The 11,680-nt window shown below is 38.5% G+C and overlaps 1 protein-coding gene across 5 annotated transcripts in view; it reads left to right on the forward strand.

Annotated features, from left to right (window-relative positions):
• SRSF4 (serine/arginine-rich splicing factor 4) overlaps positions 1-11,680 on the forward strand; it is a 29,133-nt gene that overhangs the window by 7,496 nt on the left and 9,957 nt on the right. Inside the window, exons 2-6 of one of the 5 annotated variants that reach the window (XM_015572293.1) lie at positions 3,453-3,636; positions 4,302-4,474; positions 9,175-9,317; positions 9,631-9,779; positions 10,195-10,307. In XM_015572293.1, the coding sequence (XP_015427779.1) occupies positions 9,689-9,779; positions 10,195-10,307 (204 nt within the window). In that variant the 5' untranslated portion in view covers positions 3,453-3,636; positions 4,302-4,474; positions 9,175-9,317; positions 9,631-9,688. Of the gene's footprint in view, positions 1-3,452; positions 3,637-4,110; positions 4,475-9,174; positions 9,318-9,630; positions 9,780-10,194; positions 10,308-11,680 lie in introns of those variants that run through there. The other 4 variants (XM_015572294.1, XM_015572295.1, XM_006776479.2 and 1 more) reach the window with 4 other exon arrangements.

Consider the following 11,680-nt stretch of genomic DNA (forward strand, 5'->3'; position numbering starts at 1 on the left):
GGAAAGAGCACCCCCAAGAAATAACATAGGGAGTGTCATCTTTAACCAAAAATAAAAATGCAAAAGCAACTGACCTCAGCCCAGGGATTGGGGCAGTTGAGGGACATGAGAACAGCCAAGATGGTATCAGAGGCATAACCTATTATAAGAGGCTTTAACACCTGTCGCCCCACTCATAGTGTCTTTAGAAGTAGGAACTGGTTTTCTTTGTATCTTTGGTGTGGAATCAGGTTGTGCTGTCTGTTGAATGTAAAACTTTATATTTCGTTACGTACAAGTAACAGTAATTCTGTCTTATGTCCCAAGAGCTTTATATTAAGTTGGTTATATGACTTTCATCTCTTGAGGTTTTTTTGATTGTTTATAATTGTGATTGAGTCTTCATGAACTTAAGTGTGTCTGCAGGGAGTAGTTAACCCCCTTTTCTTGTAGACCTTCTAATTTCACTTAATGTTGAAAAGTGTCTGAAAATGGAAATAGACACAAGTGTGATTGTGTATGCCTCCCCTCTTTAACCCCCCCATTTAAGGAAAGCAGCCATGTTGACTTAAAATGTCAAAATAATATTTAGTTATGACAGGAGGTTCTGGTTGTGGTCATTTTATCTACACATTATTTGTAGGTCTGTTGCTTTCTGGGCTTTAGTTGCATTTTGTAGGATAGAAATATAACTGCCACCTAGTAAAAGTGAAATGGCTTGGCAACCTTAGTTAATTTTTTAAAACAGTTTTGAATAGTTGAAACAAATTAGCAGGTAAGTGCATAGGACAGTTATAAAGTAAAAATAAATTTGAATTTGATACATTTTTCTCTACCTCCTATTCTGGAGGAACTATAAAATACAGGCTGGAGGAACTGTATTTTATTGCGTTGTTTTTAGGATAGTGATTGTTTCTATTCTATTTTCCTCACCCCAGTATGTGAATATTCCTTTAGAATAATCCTTTAGAAATGGGCTGGTATTTCCTTTATGGTTTGATACCTTTCTCTGTTTCCCTAGAAGGGTGTTAACATTTTAATAATTAATTTATAGATTTGGTTCTACTAGTAGTCTAGAGAATAATTGTTTCAACTTACTAGTATTAGTACACAACAGATGCAAAATTGGTATTTTTTTAATATGTTTGTGTTGATTTCAGCGAGAGGGAGAGAGAAAGATAGAAACCATCAGTGATGAGAGAGAATCATGAATCGGCTGCCTCCTACACGCCTCCTACTGTGGATTGAGTGCGCAGTCTGGGCATGTGCTCTGACTGGGAATCGAACCGTGACCTCCTGCCTGGTTCATGGGTCAATGCTCAACCAACTGAGCCACACCACCTGGGCCAGATATGGTATTTTTTGTCACTTAATTTTTCTTGTAAGATGCTAATATTCATGTGGGCATTTGTCACCCCCAGCACATAATTTGATGAAACTGATATTCTGTGTTCTAGAACTTTTATTTCTCAAATTGTGTTTGCTCGTATGAACCGCTTCTTTCTCCTGGTGTATAGGAGATAGTAGAACATGGTGATAGAGTGTTAGATCAAGATTTGAAGAATCCCAGGTGTTGGGTAGCCTTGCAAGTTACTTAACTGCTGTAAGTCTTAGTTTCTTCATCTGTGAGATTACTATAAGCATCAAAGTTGTGAAAGTTATTACAAAGGAATTTGGGCTGTAGTAGTCATGTTAATCGTAGTTGAAATTCTTCAGATCTTACATGCTTATCTGCAAAGTATTTTCTGGTTATTATAATTGCTGTATAGTTGGAGATCTGTAAACCTTATAATATTCTTTGATTTCTGGTCCATTTTTCCTCATTATTCATGCTTATATTTATACTAGAGGCCCCGTACATGAAATTCATGCACTGGAGGGGCGGGGGTGTCCCTCAGCCCAGCCTGCAACCTCTCACAGTCCAGGAGCCCTCAGGGAATGTCTGACTGCCCTGGAGGCAGGAGAGGCTCCCGCCACCACTGCTGTGCTCACCAGCTGTGAGCCCAGCTCAGGGCTTCTGGCTGAGTGGTGCTCCCCCTGTAGGAACACACTGACCACCAAAGGGGAGCTCCTGTGTTGAGCATCTGCCCCCTGGTGGTCAGTGTGCATCATAGTGACTGGTCTTCCTGCCATTTGGTCAATTTGCATATCAGCCTTTTATTATATAGGATTTTTTTGGTCCCAGTTATCATCCCTTACAAAACTAAATGCATTCTTAAATACATAATATTGTCAATATCCATTCACATCTACCACCTCTAGGCCCAACTCTAATGTCTCTATGCTGGTCTAATTTTTGTTGAGCCTAAAACCAAAGACAGATTCTGGGGGTTGATATGGGACCTCCAGAATGGGCATGGCACAGAATAATCTTATTTTTCCTCTATTCTTCTAGTCTGTTATATTCTGAACCCACACATGTTTTCGGAAGGACCAGATGGCTGACACTGGCTAATGGGAACCAAAAGACAAGAGTGAAAGTAACCTGGTTGTCATATTTCCCAAGCTTAGAGGTGTTTCACCCTGCCCTGAGATAAATTTCTTTTTTTCCTCTGGAGACTTTACCCTAGTCTGTCAAAAAACTTTAATACAGCCTGGCTGATCTGAAGTTCAGTTGTCAAGTCAAGCAGCAGCATTTGTTGAATGAAAAAGATTATACTCAGGACTATGGGAGAGAAGCATCTGCCTTTATGAAAGCAGTGTAACCTATGGTTAAGAGCTTGGGTTTTAGAGTCAGATGGATCTGGGTTCATATTTAGCTATACCACTTATGAGCTCCTTGACAATGAGCAAGGTTGCTTAGCCTCTTCAAGCCTCAGTCTTCTCATTTGTAAAATGGGAGATGTAGTAGTAGTATACTCTTCATCTATGATATGAGGAATGAATGAAACATGAATAATTATTTACAGTGTGCTAAATATTAACCTTTGCTGTTTTTTTAAAGAGCTCATAATCAAATGAGAGGATAAGCACAAAGAAAAAAGAACAAGGCTTGAATAGCCGCAAAAACGTTGTGTGAAACATAAAACTGATTAGACGTGTTGAAACTTTAGAGAAAGTGCTAAAATTTGGAATCTGGCAAATTTCTGAGACTCAGAGAGTATATGGAAGAAGATTGATATTATTTACCTTGTGTAATCAAGGCATTCCAAGTTTAGAGAATGGCTTAAACAGATATTTAGGAGTCATTGTAGACCTCTGAGCAGAAGAATGATAAAAGTAGCTGACTTTCTCTGCTATGTGTAAAGAGACAAGTTGACTAAGAAAAAATAGCCATATCTTAGAATTAAGTAAGTTGATCAAACAGGAAGAGTCCTGAGGGCCCAACAGAGTGAGAAAATTGTAGAACTAGGCAATAGACTGAATGGGCAACCAGAGAGGAATAGTCAAAGGTAGATTATAAGGTTTGGGGAGTGAATTTGATGGTCAGGGATCCAGAAGAGAAATCATGAGGTAGGTTTTCTTCTTTGAAGGTGGGGAAAAATCAAGTGCAGACTGAGCTGTGGCCAACGTTTGCAGACCAGGAATCCACACTAGCTCTAATCAGAGAGCTCTTGGTGTGCAGGAACTGCCAGTTTGCCGACGTGAAAAGAGCCCCAGACTGGGTATTGGTGAGCCCTGAAGTCGCACCCCAGCTCTGCCACTCAGTGAGCACGGGTAAGTCATCCACCTTCTCCAGGTGGCCTTGATGGCCCTCCCTCCTCTGAGACTAAAGAAAGGAAGGCCAGAATGCCCAGAGAAGCCTCCTTCCTGTCTCAAATTAGGAAAAAAATCTCAGGAACCTATTTCATGTAGTAGCAGCTCCTAGTTGTGGGTTATAACGAAACCTCTTACCAGGAAAGTCAAATTGCAACCATAATCAGTGACCCAAAGAAGTGAATGTGACACTGGTTCTACTTTGAGGACCTGACCACTGCTTCCCTGGAATGCAGCAGACCTTTGGGATCTGGAGATGTTATAGTTCTCACTCACAAACTTTTGTCCAAGTTGGCCTCACCTGAACACTAGAGAGTTGGTTGCAGAAGTATCTCTGCAGTTTTCCAAGCAGGCAGCAAGAATTCCTATGGTTTTTTAAATTATTATCACTCTTGTATCAGTGTGTCCTAACGTTTTTCATCTCAGACACCAAGTTGGCTGAAGCATAGGTCCAACACTGAATGCTTTTAAAGAAAGCTCTTTAATTCCTGTTCACTAAATGCCATTTCTTTCAGGGTAGATTTAAGGGCTCTGCCCTTAATGTACAGTGCTATTGACCCTAGTTTAAGGGTTCAAGGCAACCCATGGGTTAACTTCAACAGATGAAAATTTTTCCTTGGCTACAGCACCATCCCTAATCCTGACCAGCCATGGAGAGGTTCGGTTCTTACAAGGAAAATGAGTGAATGTGGGAATGGCTCACCACATTGGGAAAACAAAACACATCCTGCTGATGGTTGGCTGAGGACTGTCATGTCCACATACAGAGAAAAGCATGTGGCACAGTTTTAGGACAAAGGTGAGCAGAGATCCACTGTGAAAAGGGGCAAATTTTTCTTATAGCGAGAACATCCAAGGCATGCCCCTTGGTGTGAGCAGTGTTGGTGGGTGATCTCAGGCACACGCATGGAGGCTTGCTTTCCCTTGTTCCCCATATCCACTCCCTGTCAGTTAGCTGGTATCAAGCATCCCCCCTTAGTCAGTCCCTGACCAGTTAGCCACTGATCAGCCTATCTCCAGAGAGAGTCATGCTCATAATTTTTCAGATGGGACTTTTCTCCAGTCTCCCTCTTCAGAGATGATGTTTGGAAGACAGAGGTGACCCTAAGCTGTTCCAAAAGGGGTGAGATCAACTCCACATTCTCTTCAGTGGAACATGCAGAATGGTATTTGGGGACCATTGGTATAGGTTATTAGGATCACAGAAAACCTATTTAGTAATAACACAAGCTCGGATAATTCTAAAGTGAATTCTTCTAAAATTGAAGTCTTGGAGTACTTTAGTTTGATAAACATGTCATTTCAGTTCTAGCATTTCAACGTTCTGACGGATAGCCTGAGCAGTACATTAGGTGTTGAATGAGGAAGACCATAGCTTTGTTAATTAGAAGAATGGACTAAAGTTTAGAGCAGCCCACATCATTCAGTCTGCCATTCGTTTGTGGTTTCCAGATACCTGTCTATACTTGCTAAGCATCATGGTGTCCACTTTTTTTAGGGAGAAAGTAACAGGAACTTCCCTCCCTTCATTTTTTACTCCATTTGTCAGGATAAAACATGATCCCGAGAAAAAGAGTTTGGGAAAAGGCAATAGCAGAGAAATGTTGAAGAAAGTAGTTTTTCTTTTAATTGTTAACTAGAGTATGTTTAATAATTAGGCCATGCTGTTTGCTCTTTATTATAGGCATAGGGGAGAAAGGTTGAGAGATGTGACATGTGGGAGTCCAGCAGGAGGAGGAATATTGGGGGCTTTTTGTTTTTATCAATCCCTGCCATAGAGGGATTTTTAAATTTGTCTTAGATTCAGTCTCCAGAATTCCTTCAACTTCTTTATTCTCATACTAGAATTATTGAAAGATGGTCTTTGTTTTTAATAGAGCAGAAGAGGAGGGTGTCTATAGCTAGAATTCAGAAATGTATCATCTGTTGGGCTGTGTTCCTGTGAGGCTTATTCTCAGGTCACACCAGAGACATGTACACATGTGTGTAATATCACTCTGACAGGTATCAAAAGGAGAGTACTTTGGGGAGCAGAGATTAATTTCATGTTGTTTTAGGCAAAGTACAAAGGGATATTAAGGTGGATTTAAAAAGAGTTCTTTCTAGAAGGCACTAAAATTTCAGAGACAGTTAAAGTATTTAAATAAAATTAAAATTGGGACCCATACAGTAGTTAGAATAGGTATTTTAGAGGGTAAAATTAAATTTATACCTGTCCATCTGTCACTCTTGTATACCTCTGGTGCCTACCACATTGACTTAAATTATCCCATCATTCCATCATTAAGCCAGAGGAGGACTAACTTTTATCTGTCATACTTCTGATGTTAGAAGAAACCTTAGACATATGTAGTGCAGCTACCTCTTTTCATAGGTAAATTAGACCAAGAGAAATAAAATTATTTAAATGTGCTTTTTAGAGTTGGTTTATAGCAGAACTAGGACTAGAACCCAGGCCAGTTCTTGCTTCTGCAGTCTTAATAGTTACAATATACCTCATTTTCCTCATCTGTAAAACAGGGATAATAGACCTGACTCTAAGTATTATGACTATTAAATAAGTTAACATTGCCCAGCATATGGAAATTAAATGTTAAGTAACATTTTATTGTTAATATGTAGTCTTTTTGCTTTATTTAGGAACCCTTTCACTTTATTGAATGAAGTAAGTCATTCTTTGAGTAAAGCAGATCTAATAAACAGTAATGTGTTAGAAGCAACCACACTGACCAGGTCTTTGGTCTTAGCACAGGAGTCCCTTTCAGGTATGGTTTGTGGTTATAGAAAGATACTTGAGTTCATCTTCCAAACCACCCAATACGTCAGTGACAGGTGCCTCATTTACCCTTGGACTGGACTTTGGCATTAAAATGTTCCAAATAAGTTTTGTGGCTTTTCATAGAGTAGTAGCCAAAATTTTTCTGTGAAGTAAATTTGATCATAAGTCAACTATATGACTATCTTGGATAGCCCACAAAAATATGGCTACTATGTGACCCACCTGTTGGGACTTTTTAGAAATAAATATTAAGGAAGGACTATAGGGGCCATTATCCTCCAAAAACACAAATGAATCTCTACAACTCAGGGAAGAATTTTATTGGCAAGTTATGCCTTCCTTCAGCCTCAGCTGCAAAAAAAAGATAGGTCTGTCTTTGAGCATTAACTTTTGTTTGTAGATCATTGTGCCTCCACTTAACAGGTTGTCCTTACTTTCCCTTTAACGTCAGATGAGTTCTGCAGGTAAGCCTTGGCACAGAATGAGCCTGCACAGGAGGATCTCTGAGTCTGGGAGAATGCATTGCCACGTAGGTCTCACACACATCACTTGTTAACAAAAGTTTGGCTTTTTATTTTGGATGATTTGCATAGCATAGGGTCTTGCATTCTCTGACCCCTAAGTAGTTGTAAATCATTATTTTGAACAGATCTGTTTAGATGTTCCTCTTATTTATTTAATCTTTAGGAGTCATTGTTTTCCTTCTGGCATCACATTAATGAGTTGGGGTCATTGAATGGTGCTGAGCCAGAGGGGTGTGGAGGCCATTTCATCCTGCCCTGCCCGTGTTAAGTGTTTTCTCCCATCGCTCTATACTGAGCATCAGGCTCTCATATGATGCCAAGAGCAGTGATGCTGTGGGCAAAGCAGACCTATGACAAGTCTTGACAGCCAAGTTAAGGAAGGTTCTTAATTTAGAGGGGGGTACTTTATTATCTGTTTAGAAATAAACCAAAGAGAAAATAGTTAGTTTTGAATTTTTTTTATTTTTTATTTTTATTTTTTTTTGCTTTTCAAACTTGTTTCTCTAAAAATAATAGTATAACTTTCCTCATGACCCACACTACTTTGGGAAGGAAAAAACAGCAGCAGTACATGATCTATTAGAGATTTTTAGTGACTAAAGCACTTTTTAACATAGAAAGTCACTGATTTGGAGAGGTTTTACCTGCTCTGTCAAATATTACCTCAAGTTCAGTGTCATTCTTATTAAGTTGCTCAGAAATTCTAGCCCATGGAATTATGAAACCATGTTTTAAAGACTTCATAGCCCATGAAGGGAGCCAGGTGACTTCTGAGTTGTGTTACTGCAAAACATTTCCCATTAAACAGCTGGGTGTGTCTGTGTTACATTTTTTAAGGGAGTTGAGATTTAGTGACTCTTAACATTTGAATGCCATTTCAGCATAAAGAACCCTCTAAAGTTGTGCATTGTCACCTTGAGAGACTTGCTAGAAAGGAACCCTTTAGTAAAGAAAGAAATCTGCAAAGCTGAGTTCTCTTACTTAACATGTTGCTGAGGATATATAGCATTACATGTTAACCCTTTTCGGTCCAACGTCGAGGCTGAGGTTGACACCGCAAACCGGTTCAACATTCAATCCCGTCAATTAATTTGGACCAGACTGTTTGAATTCCAAAAATAAAATTGGACCGCAAAGGGTTAAAGAAGCTGGAATCATTTTGGTCAGGCTGGATGAACTTGTAGCAAATCTTTTAATTTGTTTTTAGTTCCAGCATGTTTAAACGCAGAGAAACACTAAGTTTGCCTGTGTGCCCAAATTTTTTAGAGTTTAAAGACACTGCTGATAACTTCCCTTTGTGATCAGATATGTGATCAAAGCCATCATTAAGATGGCTTTGGTTTTTAGATGTAGTCAGTGGTCACAAAGCTAGACTTTTCACAGTTGTCTATCACAGACCAAACTACAAGTTTATTGATAACATAGTTTGTTTCATTTTGCTTATAAATATCTTATAGATTTTGTGCTTTCGTTTTGTAAGTTGTAGTCTCTAACAGGCATTAATAGAATTTTGGGGGGTAGTTTGTTTTCTTCCTGGTATATGTTAAACCACCAAACCTATTTTTTGGGAAATTTCTAACAACAGTTTGTATAGAAGTTTGCTCAGTTGTAGATAGGTTTTAGAGAACTCCAGGCTACCTAAAACCTCATGAAAATGAATTTGGGATATTGCAAGGAAGTGAAGAGCTCTGACTATTTCTCACTGATAATTTCTAGAACATTTATTCATTTGTGACTACTTCCTTTAGGTAGAAGAAAAGAGACATTTTAAATAATTTTTTCATCAAGGAGATTGGAGATTTTTTTAACCTGGTATGTTAGTCCAAACTTGATTCAACAGTTAAGACAGTGTCTGAATGTAGATCTAATCAAAGGGTTTTATGCAATATTTTGATACCTCATATCAAGCATTCCTGTGGAGGTCTTCGTAGTTGCCACCAACTACTGGGGAACTAAAGAAGTGGTCTCTATATTTAGTCAGGCTCCTACTAGAAAGACAGGAGTCTACCTTGAGAAGTCTCCTTAACCTGTTGGCACAAAGCAAAGTGGTTTCTGCTCAAGGGAAGAGGAAGTTGATCTTTAATTTGCAAACCCCACCTAACCTTTGCTAAGCATGAACCTCATTGGTTTCTCTTCAGTGTAATGAAGCTGGATGTCAGGATGGTGCCAACCACGATTTTGTTTGCTCTCTCCTAGATATGGCTTTGTGGAGTTTGATGATCTGCGAGATGCAGATGATGCTGTTTATGAATTGAATGGCAAAGACCTTTGTGGTGAGCGAGTAATTGTTGAGCATGCCCGCGGCCCACGTCGAGATGGCAGTTACGGTTCTGGACGCAGTAAGCATTTAAAGGGCATTTGTATCAGTGACATGCCTTTGTTACTAAATGTTAATTTTTAAAAGTAATTAATGAATGTTACATGAAAATGTATTGATATTTAAGCCATTTGTTTTTAAAATATGTATCTTTTAAAATGTAAAATTGCAAGTAAATATATTTGATGTTTAATTTTAATTAATGGCATAAATTTCTTGTTTTAATACTTTATAAATATGTTTAATGATGTGTGTTTGTGTTGTTGTTTTGTTTTTCTCTGTAATGCAATTGTTTAACATAGATTTAACAAAGACCTCAATGTTTTAATTAAAAGAATCCTTTGAGGCTAAGATGACTGCCTGTTCCATTTGCTGACCTTGGGTTACCTTTCCATGCGTGGCTCTTTGAACCATTGTGGCCCTTGGCTGACCAAAAACAGGAAGCCATGTGACGACCGCAACCTTTCCCCATTAGACCTGGGTGGTGAGGATCCCAAGGGTTAGACACAGATGAGATTAAACTGAAATAGGTGCCTGAAAATCTTTTTTTTTATCATATAAAATATTCACAAAAATTTTAATCACTGTGAGTAACACCAGTAACTGATTTAGTAATTTGGTTACTTATTTCTAAATTGTTAATAGTTTTTAATTTATGCATGATCTTTATAAATATTAACGAATATATATATATATACTTACAACTTTGTAAATTAAATTTTCATGTTTAGTTGATTGCTTTTTAAAAAAATCTAGTTTGGATTTGAGGGTGGGGATATAGTTAAAATATATGTGCTATTTGGGATGGGGGTGAATGGAATATTTAAGGGAAATATGTGCTATAGCATTTTTTCCTTTTCCTCCACTGAAGTAATCTTACCTATTTGAACCTTCCAAAGGTGGATATGGTTATAGAAGAAGTGGCCGAGATAAGTATGGCCCTCCTACCCGCACAGAATACAGACTTATTGTGGAAAATTTGTCAAGTCGATGCAGCTGGCAAGACCTAAAGGTTTGGACCCTATTAACCTAGGATCAGGTTGGGCGGGAGTTAAGGTTGGGACAGAGGTAACTTTATGCAGACCCAGGCATACACAGAATGCAGTGGTGTTAAATGTTTGAAAGTTTTCCCAAAGCATTTGGAAATTCTCCAATTAAAGGTTCCATAAGAGTACAGAAGACTTCGGAATCTCACTACTACTATATGTTATGGGACCATCACTCTAAGGACAATCTGTGTCAGTGGTTCTCAACCTTCTGGCCCTTTAAATACAGTTCCTCATGTTGTGACCCAACCATAAAATTATTTTCGTTGCTACTTCATAACTAATGTTGCTACTGTTATGAATCGTAAATATCTCATATGCAGGATGGTCTTAGGCGACCCCTGTGAAAGGGTCGTTCGACCACCAAAGGGGTTGCGACCCACAGGTTGAGAACCGCTGACCTATGTTATTTGAAATTTTCCTTCACAGAGAATGTTATAAGACAGTGATTTTCAATCTTTTACATCTCATCGCACACATAAACTGTGTATTTGCGGATCTTAAAAAAAAATAGGTGTGACTTTGAGTCATTCATATCGGATGGCTACTGTTATGTTGGCTGTTGTCATTTATTTATTTATTTGACAATCTTAAGGGAAAAGAGGTCAGTGCTGCTGACTAAATAGTCAGGTATTGCATGTTTTAAAAATTCTTGTGGCATATCAGTTGAAAATCGCTGTTATAGAGAGATACCAATGTAGTTTTTTTCAATTAAAGAAAAAGTTGAAACCACCAGTGTCTTCTGCAACATTAGTTTTAATATGCAGCTTGCAGTGTAGATCCTCCTTGGTAAATATGACTACCTGACCCATGTTTTTTCATAAGATTTACTTGTTTTTCATGGACTAGTCATCCTGAAAAAGTTGTGTGGTGTTTTTTTTTAAATATATTTTATTGATTTTTTTACAGAGAGGAAGGGAGAGGGATAGAGAGTTAGAAACACCGGTGAGAGAGCAACATCGATCAGCTGCCTCCTGCACTCTCCCTACTGGGGATGTGCCCGCAACCAAGGTACATGCCCTTGACCGTAATCGAACTTGGGACCCTTGACTCCGCAGGCTGACGCTCTATCCAATGAGCCAAACCAGTTAGGGCCCGAAAAAGTTTTAATGTCAAAAAGTTAAGATCCAGTGTACTGATCCCAGCTCATTCTTCGAGAATTGTTCGTTTTTAATCTCCATAAGGAAGAAAAGCTTATGAGTAGTGTCTTAATCTGGATGGTCTTTAGAAGAAAGGGTATTCAAAGTTTTCTATCTGGCTTCTCATCTTTAATCCACCATTAAACAAGTTATCTCTAGCAAAGTGAGTTGAGTATATTTAGACTCCCCAGTTTTTTTAT

This window comes from Myotis davidii, unplaced genomic scaffold (genome assembly GCF_000327345.1).
Source record: "Myotis davidii unplaced genomic scaffold, ASM32734v1 scaffold228, whole genome shotgun sequence".
In the NCBI taxonomy this organism is placed as follows: Eukaryota; Metazoa; Chordata; class Mammalia; order Chiroptera; family Vespertilionidae; genus Myotis; species Myotis davidii.